The sequence below is a fragment of the Arvicola amphibius genome, chromosome 3 (genome assembly GCF_903992535.2).
Source record: "Arvicola amphibius chromosome 3, mArvAmp1.2, whole genome shotgun sequence".
In the NCBI taxonomy this organism is placed as follows: Eukaryota; Metazoa; Chordata; class Mammalia; order Rodentia; family Cricetidae; genus Arvicola; species Arvicola amphibius.
Window position 1 is genome coordinate 26,983,735 of NC_052049.1, and position 18,515 is coordinate 27,002,249.

Below are 18,515 nucleotides of genomic sequence, written 5' to 3' on the forward strand. Positions count from 1 at the left end.
GATGAGAGGGCTTTGGCTGTTGGAAGGCAGATGATAGATGTGAAAAAAACTGCTAGAGTTTTGGCAACATGCATCACAGCTGGTAGAGTGTTTGCCCCACATGCACGAAGTCCTAGGCTCAGTCCCCAGCACCACACACACCTTGAAGTGGTGGCACAAACCTGCAGTTCTCAGTTACATAGTAAGTTCCTGTCTTGAGATTCAAGAAAGGAAGAAGCAGCTGTGTCACCATACTAATCAATTCCATGAAAAACAAGTACATACAGAGGTTGAGTCTTGTTCTTAGATCAGTTCCATAATTTTAATAGTTGAGGAAACTGTTACCTTGCAGCTTACTTGCCACTCTCCTGGAAGGGTCCTGGATGCCCTTTGATATGCATAGCCTAGTTTGAAGGATATTGTTTCACAGAACAGCCCATTGACCAGCTGGCTAGACCCATCTGGAAAGTTATGGAAGCCAATGAAGTCTAAAGCACCACTAAGGGAGAAATGTTTCAAAAACCTTTGACTTGACTCCACTCCTACAGAGACAGCCAGTCTGCTCTAAAATGAGCCAATTTTTCTGCCAAGGAACATGAAAAGTGCTCATGAGTAGAAAAGTCGTCACCTGGGAAATGTTAAGAAAAACGTGTTCTTTGGCAGTGTTTAGGGATGGCTGCTTCCACAGCTGCCCCAGAAGCACAGACAGCTCTAATTCACTAGGTGAGCTGACAGGAAAGCTCCCTTCACAGAGGTGGAGCTCCGCTTAGATCACAAAGAAGTCATTCCTTACATATTGTACATCATTTACAGCTGGCTTTGATTTGCGCTTCTTCAATGAATGCAAGATGGATTGGATGCCTTCCCTGAACATTTGTGGAGGATCTCAGATGCCTACAGGACAGAAGTCTGAAGCATTTGTAATACAATGGAATTCTGCCAGAGTAGCGACTTAGATGAGAGAGTTCTTCAAGTGAATAAAGATGAATTCATGATGTAAAGTTCCCGTGGTTTGCCCACATAGAATCTGGGTAAGAAGCAGTAGACTGGATCTATTGTGGTTTCCCCAACTGAACTGTGGAGAAGCAGTTCCTAACCATACTGCTCTGACTGGCTTCTTCATTCCTGTGGTTGTCTCCTTGAGAAACGCACCCCATAAGCTCAGGTATTTGAACACTTGATCTCTACTAGGTGATGCTACTTGGGAAGGTTTAGGAGGTGTGGCCTTGCTGGAGGAAATACGTCGCTGTGGTCAGGCTTTGAGGGTATATAGCTTTATATTATTTCCAGTTCCTTCCCTCTGTTTCTCTCGGCTTCCTGCTCCTCCTACCATGCCTGTCTGATGCCGTGTCCTCCGGCCACAACAGGCTCTTCTGTGTCTGAAACTGTAGACCCAAATAAAACTCTTCCTCCTGCAAGTTACCTGCGTCTCGGTATTTTATCATCACAACAGAAACGTGACTGATACAATCCCCGTGACCTTTATTTCACATGTAGTTCCAAGCTCTGTGAGAATAATGGTTTTTTATAAGTATCCAAATGTCCTAGAATTGAAGTTTATAATCATATAACAAAACATGTTAAAGCTTCTAGATATAAATGATTGATTTTCTAATCAAAGTATTCTAATATATATAAACATATATAGTATTTAATATACCTATGCATTGTGTTACATAATATGTAATATATTTATATGAGAGAGAGCCTGGCTGTGCAGTCAAAGCTGCTCTTGAATAATCTTCCTCTCTTAGCCTTTCAAGTGTTAGAATCATAGACATTATAATAAATAGCTGCTTAAGACATTTTATTTTTCATTACATTTATTTGTTTAGCGTGTGTTTGGGGGGGGATGCAGGTGTCATGGAGCAAGTGTGGAAGTCAGAGAACCACCTACAGAAGCTGAGTCCCAGGGATTGAATTTAGAATGTCAGACTTAGTGGCAAGTGCCTTTACCCACTGAGCCATCTGATTGGCCTATGGACTATCATTTTGCAAGTTTAGTTTTGTTTCAAAACAAGGCATTGACTTTGGGTCTTTAAAGCGGTATGGAAAAGGGCTTGGGTGGGCGTGGTGAGAAGAGGAAGGGTGAAGTGGTGTGATGGAGAAAATATGGTTTTATGTGACACAGAGAAACTTGGGTTTAGTTCCCTGAAACACTCACCAAAGGGCTTAAATTATTTCACTTAGTTCTTATTTACAAAATGAATATGGTAGCATCCCTGACAAAGTCACGGAATTATTATGACAATCTGTATGGTGGAATGTACAAAGGGATTCTGAAAAATTCAAGGTATTATGCAAAGGACAGTAGAGGCTTTTATAAAGACTACATTTGTTAAGGGTCTTTGCTCCGAAAAGTAGGGAATTCAATAAAACCTGACGATGGACTGATTCTGTCAGGACCCACCTCATTTTCCGTGTCTGCAGCTAATATTTCCCATAGCTGGGCCCCCTGCTCAGCCATGCTCATGCCCAACACCACTCCTGACTGTAATAAAACTTGAGGTCCTAAGACTTCTTTGCCAATTCTCTAGGATGCCTCCTTAGGAAACTTGCCGGCAAATGCTATGTTAATTTTTTTCTTTTCCCTGAACAAAGGAAACCAATAGATTATGAATGATTGTTTTTTTTCAGTTAAGTAGGCCAACATTTCTGTATTCCTTTCCCATAAGACAAACTATAAATCTGCACTGAGTGAGAATAAATAACATATGTGATTCCTGTTTCAAGTTCTTTCATTGAGATGAGAGATAAAACTTCTTTCCCCTGAGGAAAGATGCAGAAGAGGTTTAGGATAATTTGAATCCATAGCAATCTGGTTAGAAGGGTTTTGGACAATCCTATACTGTTAACTACCTTTTACTGAGATTCTTGGCCTAAGACAGTCCGTTTGAATCACAAACACAGCTTTTAAGCTAAGGGCCAAAGGCACTGTGGGTAATATTTGAAAGCCATTTGAGTAAGATTTTATGAAGTGAATAAATGCTGTGTGAAACATTTATCTCATGCGTGACTCTTGGTATCCTAGAATTTTGTACTTATGTTCACTAAATGGATGTTTCCTCTGACCTCAGAGAAAAGACATCTTTACTTCCAGCCAAATCCAATATGGAAGAATTAGTCCTCAGGGTAGGGCCTTTTGACTCAGTACCACTGACAAAGCAGGCTGTGGGTAGCAGGATGCTCAACATCAGCACTGCTCACCTCTAATGGTGTCTGTAGCTCCCGCCAGTGCTGTCCTCTGCAGTACTGACGATTCAAATGCTCTTCAGACATTCCTAAATGTCTCCCATAGGAGAGTCACCAAATCTAAGAAATTCTGTCACTCTAGTTCCTCAGTCAGCTTTATTCTTCTCATCTCTGCCATCTTTTTTCTTTTCTCCAATTCTGGATTTCTGTCCCCAAGTTTCATCCTAGGGACCTAGTTTCTATCCTATTGGATATTAACCAGTGTTTCAGAAGGTACCTATGAATGGGGCTTTTACTTGTTAAACAAGTCACCTGTTTATCTACCCACCAAGTATTTATTGAGCGTCTATTTTGAGTCAAGAATGAAATCATACGGATAAAGAAACCCATCCCACGATAGATGGTGAATAGAACCATGTACTCCTGTCAGTGCACAGCAAGACGTGAGAACAAAGGCATCTTGGTTAGGGACAAAATGGTCCAGCTCAAGACAGTTATGCAAACTAACCAGTAAATGTCCCTGGACTGCCTTGCAACTGGAATGGGATCTATCGGAACCTCAGATCTGTCATCCTCTCCCAATGCCTGGAGCACAGATGTCAGCAGAATCCTCTCCCCTCTATATAGTCCCAAGTTCTAAACTCCTAGACTTCCTTTAGCACTCACAGCCCAGGGCCCCTACATTTTGTGTGGAAAATGCATCACCTATAAACTCTCTACAGTGAGACCCCAAACCCTATTACCCTCTGGCATCATTACCTAGTCTTTTGATACCATTTCTTCCAGCCCAACTCCAGAATGCTTGAACCTTTTCAGAATTTATAATTAGTTATCAGGTCAAGAAACATTACAATAAAGGGTAACCACGTTGGGAACTCAGACGTTTTAATGCACTTGCCACACCTGCTATGGATCATTTAATTCGAAATGTGGTCATGTCAGTCTTCCTGTGGTCTTCCTGACATTTGTACATGAGATGCTCTGTCTCCTACTGATGGAGAGTGAAACTCATTCAACAGACTTCTACTGAGCCCGGGTGATATCCCTACATACTAGCTAAATACTCTGGGGTCCTCAAATGAATACAGACCAAAGTTTGCATCAGCGGTGCCATTTGCAAAAGCCCTTCATTGTGAAAAAGTTAGAGGCCATTTCCAGTCATTTCTCACCTGGACAGGTTCAAGAGAAATACATGAAATACAAACCCATAGCCTGCTGTTCGTCCCAATTCAGATTCTTCTACCACTCGGTCACGGCAAGGGGGGCGTGGATCTCTGTCACAGTCATCCTCATCTGAATAATCTCCACAGTCATTGTCATCATTACACAGAAGCCGCCTCTTTATGCACCTGCCTGTAGTCAAAATCAGGACTCTTATGTCATGTGTGTAATGCTAAATGTTTTCATTTGCTGAAGTCACTATGGGTGCTTTGACATTGGAAATGAATGATAGATACGGTTGAATTCTTTCTATAGACTACATAGCTAGACTTTATTGGGAGCCATTAGACTTGGAAATGTCTATTTATGGAAATGTGTTTTTTTTTTCTTTGCTCACTAGTGCACACAGAAGCCCACAGAGAGCCTCTGGACTCTCGGATCACCTGTTCCACATTGGAAGTCGTTCCCACAGCTGGTCTGTTCCTCCGGACACTCCTCAGTGGGGACACAGTGTAGCCGATCACCCAAAGCATCAACACAGCTCTTCCCCTTAAACTGTCCAAAGGCTACAATGTTTCTTGAACGAAACTGCAAACAAACAATCAAACAAAAGAACAGCTAAAAATATTCTCTTTTCTAATGCGAAAGTGGATTGTGATTTAAGGTCGTCGTTCTCAACCCTTCCAATGCTGCGGTCCTTTGATACAGTTCATCCTCTTGTGGTGACCCCCCAATTATAAAATTACTTTCATTGCTACCTCCTAACTGTAATTTTGCTACTCTTCTGAATCATAATGTAAATATCTGTCTTTTCAGATGGTCTTAGCCAACTCCTGTGAAAGAGTCATTCAGCCCCCAAAAGGGGTCGAGACCCACAGGTTGGGCACTGCTGGAATAAAGCATTATCTCCATCATTGTAGGCTTCACATCCAATAGGTTCATGATTATAAGAGAGAAGCGAAAGAAACCACCACTGCTATCACTTAACAAGAGTACTTGGCCTTCTAGGTTACAGAGTCTCTTACAAACATTAAATACCATAAACACTTATCCAGTCTGCTGTTCACCATGCAGGTCTCCTGGTCAGATCAGCCACATTCATTTCAATGATTACCTCTTTCTGGGTTGGGATTTGTTCCTGGGGGTCCCTGCCTCCTATCCATTTCCCTGAAGACGCCAGCTTTCATTTGAAGAACTCGGATGGATGGATGGATGGATGCAAATACGTACCATTTGTTTGAGGCAAGGATCGCATGGTGACCATTCACTCCAGGGGCTCATTCTGCAGTCTATGGGTGACAGAGAGTCTTCTCTGTGTGTCGACTCTTCCCTATAATGAAGATTAAAGGTATTAATTTAAAATGCCATTCTGTACATCTCTTTCCAAGGAATCTTGCAAAACCAAATTCATATATTTACTACTTTTCCCTTTCTAAGTCATAGATAGTGTTTGTTCAACACACACACATGCACACATACATATATCAAACATGTATGAGTATGTATGTGTGTGTGTATATACGTGTTTTGCATGTGTCTGTGTGTATGTGCATATGCACATGCATGTGCACATAGTTAAGGCAAGAGCTCTTTAGATGCCTTCCTCAGTCATTCTCCTTTAGTTTTTGAGATAAGATCTCCCAGTGGATCTGGAGCTCATCGATGTAGCTGGACTGGGTAACGTGCCAACTCTAACAATCCATTTGTTTCCATCCCTCCTCCAACCCGCTTGACTTACAGACACATCCCACCATGACTGGTTGTAAGTAGTGGCCAGCAGATCTGTACTCAGATCTTCATGCGCATGTCTCCTTTACCAGCTCACTCATCTCCCCAGGACACTCCGGATTCCTTACTGTGTTTCCCATGACACTTGAGCACATGGCGTCTTGTATTTTTAATCCATTCTCTTGTCCAGTTCTAAGTTATCAACAGTAACAGTAATGATGGTAACAAGGACAATTGTCAAGGTCTCCTAACAGATGTTCGACCCTGACTCGCCTTTTTCCAAGTATGCAATGGACTCTTTGGAGCTGAAAATCTTGTTTTACTTTCTTTGTGAATTTCATTTATCCCCTTGTGAGGCTGGCAAAACCTGGAGTTGCTTGGCTCTCATGCAAAGTTAAGCCAGCCAGTCCAGCCATTCCTATAGTGAACACTTCATAAATCAGCCTCTGTCCCCAGAATTTCATGCTTAATGTTTGAAAATAGATGCTTTCCTGCTTTACAGCCCACTTTGAGACTTATTCATGCTCTTTTTGAGTTTTGACATCATGTGTTTTAGCATTTACAGCTCCCCCTTCCATCCCTAGGCACAGTGCTCAGCCTTAGTTCTCAGCCACTCTAGTTTGGAACTGTTTTCCCATTTGATTTACCATTGGGTCTCTTCTTATCACATCCTTGCCTTGGGTACTTAACTCATTAAATAATAAGAGACAAAGTAAAAAAAGGAAGAAGCTATCCAACGAGAGGATCCTACAGATGTTTTACCTCTGCTTTCCTACTTTGGCATCTGTCCTTCTATCAAAACTCTCACACCAGGAAGAGGCCCAGGTAGGGTCGGTCAATCCCTTCACAAGAATATTCTAGAGCTCAGTTAGAATTTGAAGTTGATCAGCTGAGTGTCTCTTCCACTTTAAACTCCTTTTCATAATTATCTCCCTCCAACTGTGATGCAGAATATTTTATTAAATAAGCCAATGAATGAATAGGTAAGCCTCCCTCTCCACTATTCCAGTTTTTTCTTTTGCCAGCCCTCTCATCATTCTCTTGCCCTTCATGACAACACATTTTTAAAAAACATTGCAATAAATACCATTCTGTCTCTCTCTTCCCCACATAGTCTCATCTCCTTCAGCCATCCGTGCTCCTTGAGCCTTTTCAAATTCTTCCATGCTTTTCATTTTTTTCCCGCAAACTTCCTGAAAAAGTACCCCGTTCTCCGATCTAGCCCCTTACCTCCCAACCAGTTTCTAACTCTCTTGCCCCATGCGCCGTGCCCTTGCTCAGCAGTGACTGTCATGTGGTTCAGTCACTTCCTCTCAGCGGTTATCTTTTTGGCTTCCCCTCGCCATCTACTGCAATTGACTGCTCGTATTCAGCATTTCCCTTTGTCCTGTGTTTAATTCCTTGACAGTTTCATAGCTGTCCATGAAGCTCCATTCTCCTCTCTCATCCCTCCTCTCTACAGCTGACCCTCCTCCTGTGCTTTCATCTCTTCTCTCGCGTGGGACCCACTCAGTTTAATTACAGTTGCGTTCACAAGTGTAGGTAGGAGGTTGTTTTCTGGAACGCTGGCTACATAGCACTTATCTACTGGCTGTGGATATTGTACATCCATAACGGTGTATCCAGTCTTGTTTGTGCAGGTAATCACAGCTGTAGTGAGTTCATGCCAGGTCTAAAGAACTTATTTTTGCTGTATATACCCCCATCCTCTGACTTTTACATTCTTTCCTCTTTTTTTTTTCTGTAATTTCCACAATCTCCTGAAGGAGATGGTACAGACATCCCTTTTATGACCAAGTATTCCACCATCTCTTTTTATTAGGCTGAACAACACTAGACTTCTTTTTTCTTATATCTTTTCTCTGCTATTTTTAACGACTCTCCTCTCCTCTGTAGGATTCTCCTCCTCTGTAGTTTGTCAAGTGTTATTTATTCATTGAGGTGCTGTCATTAGATTCTCCTCCCCTCCCTTCCTCTTCTCTTCCCTCTTCTCCCTTTTCCTTCCCTCCTCTCCTCTTCCCTCTCCCCCTTTCCTTCCTTTCTCTCCTCTTCCCTCTTCTTCCCCTTTCCTCTCTTCCCCTCCTTTCCCTCCTCCCTTTCTTCTCCTCCTCTCCCTCCCCTTCCATCTACTCCTCTTTTCTCCCCTCCCCTCTTCTTCCCTCTCGTTCCCCTGCCCCTCCCCTCCCTTCCTATCCTCTCTTACTTTCCCTTTTTTCCTATACTTTCTCCAGATCCATGGTTTCCATGTGTGTACTAACGACACCCAGAAAGAGATAAATGTGCTGTCCAGACATCTCTCTTGAAGTTTAAACTTTCATATCCAATTCTCAACTCTACATCTGTACTTGGACATCCTCATGACCTATTGACCTCAATGTTTCCCCAAAGGAATTTATTATTTTCCTTTTCTTTCAGGGCCGCTCTTTCATTTATGTGTTATCCTAGCCACAGACTTGGTGGTACTTGTCTCATTCTCTATTCCCCCTCCTCATTTCTAACATCTAATCGAGCACTGAAACCTGTTGTTGGCAGTCTTGTAAATGATTTTCCAATCCATCCTTACTTCCTAATATCTTCCAGATGTTCTTCTGGTTTGCACTATTATAACATCTCTTCTAGCTGACTCTGGTAATTTCTTTCTCATTTAGTTTACATATGGCATCCAGAGGGATCGTTTAGAAAAGCAAAGTTAATGTGACCCTGCCCCTTCTGAAAACTCTCCAATAGTTAGAGAGAGTACTTGTGTGACAAGGCTCAAATCCTTCAATACAGTGTAGAGAATGACTCCCAGAGATGTTTAAAATCCTTGAACTCTATGAATATTATTTACACAGCAAAAGAGACTTTGCAGACATGCTGCATGGGAGGTTATCCTATGCTTTTTAGTGGGCTCATTCCAATCATATGAGATCTTAAAAAAGAATTGTTCATTGAGAATAAAGAAAAAGAAGTAGGAAAATCCCAAGATCTGAAGGAGATTTTATCCATACTGCCAGCTTTAAAAATGAAAGAGTGAGACAATAATTAACACTAAAGTCTTTTGAAAAAAAGTCATATGGAAACTGACTACTGCAAAAACTTCCTAAAATATATACTATATCCAAAAAATGCAAGTAGAGTTACCCTATAATAGAGAGACAAGGCCTCAACTAAATATCATATACCACCAAATAAAAGTAGTCAGCACGAAAAATGGGTTATATATTTTGAGTTGTTGTTGACCAATGGGGTCTCCTAGAACCTCTAAAACATTCTAGGTTGTAGCCAATGCTCTTGGTGACTCTCCACGACTTGGCAGTAAGACCCTATTGCTGAAAACCCTACAAACTTGTGTTTTACAACATGGAGAAGTCTAGCTGATACCCAGCCGGAAGCTTCGTCTTTAGTGGCTAGCATCTATAGCCCTGGAAGGTGCTAAACACAGAACAGGAAGAAAAAAGTGACCACCACGCTTGCCCAGTCATCATGAGCCACAATGATGACATGAGTACTCAGGTATATATATACCTGATGGATTTCAACAAGCAGTGGCAGAGACACTCTGTGTTCTATACTGGTTAGATGTCACAACCTTGAGATACTAAAGACAGTAAATTGGGGGTGTGGATAGACAGTTCTTGGTTATGAGCAGTTGTTGCATTTCCAAATGTTCCTAGATCAATTGCCAGCACCTGCATGATGGCTGACAACCATCTGTAATTCCAGTTCCCGGGGATCAGATGCCCTCTTCAGGTCTTGGAGGTCACCAGGCATGTAGGTAGGACACAGACAGACACACGTGTAGTCAAAATAACCATATGTAAAATAAAAATAAATTAAATTAAAAAAACTAGAAATGTGGTGGAGATCTCAATCAATAGTTGAGTGCTTTGCTAGCAAGTGCAAGCTTCCGAGCTTGGCTTCCCAATATCACAATAAATAAATAAATAATCAAATTATAGCCCGCTAATATATTATTAATTAAATCAATTTCTTCAGGACTGAGTTCTAGATAACCAAACTTGGGGGGAAAGCTACCCAGGTGATTCTCATGTTCAAACAATGTTCAGAAATACTTCATGGCAAAACCTGATGGAAACCCATGGCAACTGAGAGTGTGCAAGGTTAAGACCTCACGAGCTCTCCCCCACGAACTTTAGCTTGCCTGCCAGTGTCCTTGCTAAGGCGGTCCTGTTGGTGAGACTATATGGCTGTAGCTTCTGATGTTCTTTGGAGACACAATCTCTCAGAAGACAGTCTCTTCCTCTGAATATTACAGTCTTTCTGCCCTTGCTCTGCAATGAGCCCCGAACCTCAGATTTGTGACTTGTGTTGTAGCTGTATCTTTTGGGACTGGACTTCCTGTATCTTCTTAATGTAGTTTTCCCCCTGTCTGGGTTCAGATTTACTATTTTTAAAGACACTATGCATATCAGAGTCTCACTCTTAACCACATTTTAATTTAATTATATTTTTAAATGGAACAAATATAGTAACAGTAAATACTGAGCATCGGGACTTCAGTATATCAATTGTATGGGAACAAAATTCAGCTATAAATTTCAACTGGTTTTAATGAAGCAAATAAACCTAATATTTAAACATCAAATTGATGTTGGTAACTTCCATTTCTTGTATTTCAAGTTCATGGACAGATACCTGGCTATTTATTTATCGAGGGGGGTATTGCCACAGTGTGTATACGGAGGTCGGAGGACGACTTTCCAGGTCGTTTGCTTTCTTCTACCATGTGGGTTAAGATGAACCAGCTCAGGTCATCAGGTTTGGGGTCAAGTGCCTTTACTTTCTTAGTCAGGGTGGGCTTTTCTATTACTGCTTTCTAGTCTCTTTCCTCATAAGCATTTTATTTTGACTTTGAATAATAGGAGTTATTTACTATGATTTACAGATGGGAAATAAAATTGGAAAACGGCATTACTCAGTCCAGGTCAAACTGTTATTAGCTTAGAGCCAAGAATTGCAATGCTTGGTTCAGTGCAGTTTGCTCCCATCTTTTTGCTTTTCTCCTCTCTCAATACAAATCATCTTTGAAATAAGCTGAGCAGCCATAGCTTGTTCAATAATTTCTAGGTGGAATAACCTCAAGGTTTTTAGACATTTTGAGACAAAGTGAGTTAGTAAAGAAAGAACACAATTTATTTTTATATAGCCACCTAAAGTTCATCAACTGGACAACCTAATCTTTACCTGGATCAACAGCAAGCTTACAAAATGAAACGATGCCGAATGGGGCAGAAATAAATGGAAAACTGTGCTGGTTCCTGGCCATTTTGTCTTCACTGTGTCAGGTGCCTGGCTTGCTCTCCCAGTACACAGTTAAAGCAGGACTCCAAGGAATTAGTGAGGGAGACTAAAAAGTTGCGCAATGTTATTGAATAAGCATGCTGCATGAATATTCGGACGGGAGATCAATGACCTCGAATAACTCTGCCTACCTCCCACCCTCTGAGCCCAGCGCTGCCTTGCCAGCCCTTCTGACTCACTCAGCAGATAACCCTGTGTAGCCTGAGGACTGTGTGTGCGTGTGCACCGCAGGCATCGCCTGCCCATCATCCTGCTGAGCTATTAGACTGAGTACGGAAGTGTTCCTTAAGCACTTTCTGGCTTCTCAGAGAAACTGTGCTTATCAAGGGCAGCCTAGCAAGTGTTTGAGTGTTCTCAGCTGGGAAGGCACTCACTCTCTAGATCAAAGCAATCTCCATGAGCACCGCAGGGGTTCTAGCTCTGGGCCAGAAGTGCAGGCCAGGCCAGGGAGAGAAGTTTCCACAGAAGGGCAACCACTGTAGCTGCTCACAGTCAAGGCAGTGTGCTTGGCACACGCATGGAGACATTCCAGTATGAGGAATCGTTAGCTGTGGGTAAAGTTTCGCTAATCAGGACTGTAGGCTAAATTCACACAGTGTGCAAAGATAAAAGGATAATATAGCCAAATGCCTCGAGTTAACCACTTAAGGCTCATCCCTGAGTTTACTAGACTTATTTTATGCATTCCCAATGACACAGCACAAAACAGCCTTTACTGGTGACTTGCTAACCACCAGGACCAGCTCTAGTGGCAACAGATACGAGACACACGCTTTTGTTGTCATACCCTAGTGGCTGAGACACAAGGAGCACATTTATGCAAAGATAACATGAAGTCTGTTGAGACGCCTGAGTTTAGAGGAAGCAGGGTCTGCCTTGGGTGCACAGCCTTGGAGCCATGGGGACCGGACTCTGAAAGTCGTCTGGCTCCCGGAGCTAAACTCTGAGCTGTTATTTCCCTTGCGGATAGGATGTAACACTTTCCATTCTAGAGACTGAGATGATGGTTCGCTCAGGACCTGTTCTCCTGGGAATTTACCTTGAGGTGAGATTAGAAATCCCTAGCAGTAACTGTTAGCAAAGCTCCAAGAACCTTGTGACATCCCGGAAGGCTGTTGTAACTCCAATCCCTTTTCCTGAACAAGGGGGCAGCTCAAAGCAAAAAGAGCCACAAAATCATTATAAAAATATACCCAATGCTTATTGGATTCGTTCCATAGGCCTGGGGGCAGAAGCTCTGAGTGCTTTACACACGTGATAGCTAAATGTTCCTATGAAAACTCTACTGGGTAGAGCCTGTCATCCTAAGTGTACGGATTGAACTGTGTTCCCTCCAAAAGTCAAATGATATTCTGATAAGACCTGGTTGATGCCTGAGATTGCAAATAGGATCTGAATAGAGATGATTGTAGTAAAATGGAATCATGGAAGTAGGCCTTACCACCAATAAGCCTGGTGTCTGTATAAAAAGATAAATCTGGACTCTGGGGATATGATTCAGCAAGCATTAAGACCCAAGTTTTGATCTCCAGAACTTAAGAGAAAGGCTTTCTTTGGGTGGCATATGTGGAGGAAAGAGGGGGCAGATTTGGGGACTGGGCATATATATAGTTTAGTGGTAGAGTGCTTTCTAGCAAGTATTAACCCCAGGATTCAACCCCAGTATGGTGGGAAGGTGGTCAGGGGAAATAAAACAGGAAAATCTATGCAGAAGAAAGATGGCCATGTGGTGACAGAGACAGGATTAGAAAGTCAAAGTATGTCAAGGATTGCAGGCCGCAACCAGAAGCTAGGAAGGCCCCAGAACAGAGGGGTGAGTCTTGGCTTTCCCAACATCTTGATCTCAGACCTCCAGCCTCCAGGCTGGGAGACAGACTTGTTTAAACCAATTAGTTTTTAGACTTTGCTATGGCAGCCATAGGAACTAACCACAACCTGTGTCTTTTGACCAGGGAATCATCACAGAGACTATGAGTCAGTCATTCCAACCTGTACAGCTGATCTACAAGGGGGACTTGATGTGAGCTGTAGGCATCTAACTCCTTTCTGAAGAATACATATGCTTAGAAAGCATGAGAAATATTGCTACAGATATTCAAGTAAATGGTCTCAGGTAGCTACCCAAGTCTCTGAACCCTCCATCTTAACCTCAACCTCCGCCCAAGGGCACACCACAGCGTCTTCCAAATGGGAACATTCTGGCACAGGCTGAAGGGCATGGTTGGACGTGGGCGGGGTGCTCAGCAGAACTGGGGAGTGCAATTGCCAGGATCTGGGGCCAGCCAGGAGTCCCTCTGGTCCTTCCTGGGACAGCTGAGTGTGATCAGACCTGGAGTGGGGTGTGAACTTCAAAGTAACTGTGGTCTTCCTATAGCCTTTCAATTTTGAGCCACAGTTCAGAAATGTGAGTTGTTTAATTTAAAAAAAAAAACAAAAACAAAAACCCAAGAGAAGGTCAGGTCAAGTACAAGAAAGCCAAAGCAGCTTTCAGTGACTGTGTTTGCACACATTCATTCCGAGCTAAGATACCCCCCAAATGAAAATGTTTTCTGAGCAGAATGATACCATTTAGCTAATGTCGGCAGAGGAAGTGGGTGGAATGGAGAGGAGATGGCTCTGCACTTGTCCCAGGGCTCATGAGGATCTGAGCATCTCCTTTTTGAGTGTTCTCCTGGAAGATGCAATCCTGGAAGCAACCCACATAGACAGAAGGCAGGCAAAGATGCCGGAAGCGGGCTAATGAAGTCAAACTAGACTTTGGTTAAACCGAAGAGAATTGGGAACAGTGTCTAGGCAGATGTAGGCATTGGGGGTGTTTCTGTTCTACCTTCAGAGAAGATCATGGCACGTTGGATCTCACAAGTTTGTGTCTTGTCCTGTGACATCTAGATGGAAGGAAGGGAGCCTCGCATAGTCTTAATCTCCAGCAGTCCTAGGAGCAAGATATTCAGGAAGCTTTTACTGTACTGTTCGTTCATTTCCTGGGTGTATGTGGTGTGGTGTCACCCTCTGTTTGTGCTGCTGACACACAGTCCATGACATGGCTGATGTACAAAGGGAGGGGATTTTACTTGGCTCACAAGCTGAGGGCCATGAACTATAAACAGCATGGTCGGGCACTGGAGAGGAGTTTTGTGGCTGTATCATAACATGGTCACCAAGAGCAGGAAGGGAAGTCTCTGTCTTCAGAAGGAGCACATGTGTTGGTAAAGAAACAAGGGTTTGATGAAGGGCCTGGCCAGACAGATCTGTTAGGAGCCACTTCTGCTAGGCTTGGTCCATTCCTCAGAGATAGTCTGTTCATGACTGTGGAATCCTAAGACCTATCTAGCTTGTACTCCCTAAGGGCTCCACTGGCCCTTTCTCCTGACACTCAGGTGACTGAGCTTCCAGTAATGCAGTTTGAAGACATCCTCACACCACGTGCAAACCATAACTTACGGGTTTTGCAATCCCAAGTAGTATCAGATAGAAAGAAACTAAGAGGCAGAGATGGAGCTGTAGTCGTTGGCCTTAGAACCACGGCAATTCTTGGGCAGAGCAAGTAGACCCTAACAGCCAGGACACAAAATATGGAATGTCACAGGAGACAAATGGTTAACCTCTGCTTAATGTGGGAGTCAAAGGGCCTTACAGCCAACAGTTAATGTATCCCAGGTTGGCCTCGGACTACCTTGTGGCCCTCTTGCCTTTGCTTCCTTTAGCAAATCCTACCCGCGCAGGTCACCACAACCGACTTAGCCAACAGTTAAAAAGTATTAGGTTTTTAGATAAGGGACAGAAAGATTAACTTCCTTCATTGTAAACTTCTCAAACAGTAGACCCTGGACAGCACTGATCTCCACAAACTGGCGACAACCAGTTTTATTTCCTAATTCTAAATATTTAAACAGAATATCTCAGTCCTAACATTTGAACTCCTTCTCCAGAACAAAGACCCGGAGGCTTCAGCATGCTTCCGTAGCAAACTGGCAGACATACCCTGGCTTTCCTCACTTGTGCAGAAAGTTTAAATCCTGGGCATTTTATATATCACTATTTAACCTTTATTTTTTCCTCCTTTGCTGTTTAAGAACTGGACCCTGAGACAGCAGATTCCACAGTGGAATTCCAGAGATAAGCAGTCAAGTCGTGGACTCACCTGAGCGTGTATTCTAGGGTCTGTGCACTGATCTCCAAGGTAAAAATGGCAATCGCTAAGGTGATGGCCCTGCCTGGAGACATGCCGCTCCTCCTAGGCAGCTCTGGGGTCTTGTGAAGCATGGCTTTGCCACCGGAGGACAGGGAACAATTCTTGCTGGTATATGTTCAGGGTTTTATTTGTATGTGTCCATTTGTGCTGCCTAGGCGAAAGTCCAACCAATGGAGAGTCATTTATTGTAATTCCTGATTGCTATTTTTTTCCCCTTATTGACAGGTGTCATTGTGCAATAAACCAAAAAAAAAAAAAAAAAAAAAAAAAAAAAGGCTAGAGAGGTTAAAAACTAGGAGCGGTAAAAATAAAAGTAATCAAACAAACAAAATCCTAGCAGTTCTTTCTTTGGGAGACTCTGGAAGGAAAGTTGAAGAGAGAGGTCTCAAAATAGCGACAGGAATGACACCATGAAAGACAAGGCTCTGAAAGGGACACTCTCACCACCCCTCTGAAAACCTGAAGTGCAGCTGGCTCCCCCACAAGCAAGGAGAAGTGTGGAAATGTAAGCGTTTTTGTAAACGTCACACGTCTCTTTCTTAGGTGTGTGATGGATTCTTATGAAAACTGCAGTGTTACCGCCACAAGACTTTAGCAATAGCCCCTAAGAGGACTGGGCCTGGTTTTAATGGAAGAACACGCTAAAAGAATAGAATTTTCCTCTGCCGTAAAAAAGAATCTCCACATTCCCCAGAGTTGCGGCGAGGGAGAGGTTCTGGAGGAACAGAAGAATGTGGGTCAGGCAAGCTCCCTGAGAACACAGGTTGCACAAGAGAATGACCTGGGATGTTGCAAATGTGGAAGTCTGCTACTCCCTATCTTACTCAGATTTAACTGATGGGGCTTCTCAAACCATTCTAGTGTGCGGCAAGGGCTGGGACTGAGAATTTGAGGAAAGAGAGAGAGAGAGAGAGAATGTTTTGTTGGCAATGTGTCGAGACTTTAAAATGTCGTGAGCAGGACACCATTCTTATCTTTGGTTTTGTTTTGTTTGTTTGGGACAGGGTCTGACAGGGCAGCCCATGCTGGCCTAGAACTCCCTGCAGTTCTTTTGGCTCCACCCAAGTGCTGGAATTACAGGCACGAGCCCATACCCAGCTGTTCCCAACACATTTGTTTTGTTTGAGACAGATTTGACCTAAACCGTCTCACTCCACAGCTGAGGATGACTTTGAACTCCTGATCCATTCTGCATCCCTTTCCCAAGGGTTGGGGATTGCAGACGCACATTACAATGCATGGCTCTCTGACACAATTTATTTTTTATTTTTTAAGACAGGGTTTCTCTGTGTAGCGCCCATAGACAGGTTGATCTCAACTTCACTGAGATCTGCCTCCCTCTACCTCCGGAGGACTGGGATTAAAGGCATGCAGCGCCACACCTGGCTGACACAATTCTTCAGAGATATTCAAAGATAATTATTAATGACAAAAGAGAAACTCTCAAGCGTTGGCGTACGCAGAGGTAGAACAGGCATCTGACTGCAGGGATGGCAGGTCACAGAGCTAGCAATCTTGGGACCATCTTACCTGTGCCACGGAGAGTACAGTGATCTCATTACCTTTTCCTGACTCTTCTCCTTTTCATATTCCAAACCTGAGAACTAACTGAACTAATTTTAACCCTTTTGTGAGCTTACTGTGGAGACCGTCTGCCTGCCAGACATGTAGGCCATGCGAAGTTGTCAGGCTATAAGATGATTCTTACAGGTGCCGTGCTTGTAGCTGTCAGTCAGTGAATCCATGTCAGAGGGAGACTTCCCATGAGCCTTAGCTAATGACACCAGATCTGTCAGCTATGTTACAGTGCACAGCAGACTCTCGAATGATCTCTGTGGACCCTTTCAGGATGTCTGCGGACCTAAGGTTAGCGTAGGATGCTTTTTTTATGTTAATGAGATGATGCTAGTTGATTAGATCGTGAGTCTTAAATTTGGTAAGCTGTTGTGACTAAATACTGCAAAATCACCTCTTTTCTGGAAGATTGACTGTCTTGAGGGGGTAAAGGGCAAAAGGAGTTCTTGGTTGACTGGTTTGAACGGGAGGATATTTCAGATTGCTACTTCATTTTATCATCGGGTTATACAATATAGTGATATGATGGGAATAGTAAATTATAATAACAACCTAAAAGCTGATACATACGATATAATGTGTACACTATATGAATAACGTGGTTTTTATTTTTACAATGCCTTTAGCTCTTCCTAGCTCCTGACATCTATTAGCATCTGACACCCTTTGAAGTGAAACTTGTGCCCTGTGTGTATCTTGGAGAAAGGGACAGTTAGGACGAGTTAAACTGGAGAAGCAAAAATAACATCTTTATTGGCATAACACATAACGGTCACCAGAGATGAAAATGGGAGCTTTTTAACATGCCAACTCATCTGCATATGCAAATGAGTTTAATTCTCAATGGCTCCATCACAAATTTGGAGAAAGACTGGCTACTCTCATCCAGTCTATTCCTCTTTAAAAAAAAAAAATCAACAGGCCAGGTGGTAGTGGTGCACTCCTTTAATCCCAGCACTCAGGAGGCAAAGGCAGGTGGATCTCATTGACTTCGAGGCCAGCTTGGTCTACAAGAGGACAGGCTCCAAAGCTACAGAGAAACCCTGTCTCAAAAAGCCAAAAAAAAGGCCCCCAAAAACAAAAAACAAAAATACCCACCAACATCAAGCTAAAATAATAGCTGAGGTCAACCATTGTATATATCATTGATTGAAGAAAGTACTAATATAAACCTATACAAACAGTACCACAGTCATGAAGGCTTTTAGAATTGGATTTTTTTATTTTTATTTTTATTTTCCTTTTAACTGTCGCAGTCGTCTTTGGTTACTGAGAAGCCCACATTGTGTCTCTGTAGAGCCCAGCATTGCTATGACTTCAATAGAAGGGAGAAGTTTGTAATTCGGCATGTAACTCCAGGAAAGCAAGGACAAACAGGCTGGGG

The 18,515-nt window shown here is 42.9% G+C and overlaps 1 protein-coding gene across 2 annotated transcripts in view; it reads right to left on the minus strand.

Moving 5' to 3' along the window:
• The window catches only part of C9 (complement C9), a 38,781-nt gene extending 23,106 nt beyond the window's left edge, over nt 1-15,675 (minus strand). The window contains exons 1-4 of one of the 2 annotated variants that reach the window (XM_038321092.2): nt 15,506-15,673; nt 5,563-5,662; nt 4,776-4,920; nt 4,377-4,524 (exon numbers count right to left, since the gene is read on the minus strand). In XM_038321092.2, the coding sequence (XP_038177020.1) occupies nt 4,377-4,524; nt 4,776-4,920; nt 5,563-5,662; nt 15,506-15,627 (515 nt within the window). In that variant the 5' untranslated portion in view covers nt 15,628-15,673. Of the gene's footprint in view, nt 1-4,376; nt 4,525-4,775; nt 4,921-5,562; nt 5,663-15,505 lie in introns of both variants that reach the window. The other variant, XM_042054620.1, reaches the window with a different exon arrangement.
• Between the last annotated feature and the right edge of the window lie 2,840 nt (nt 15,676-18,515).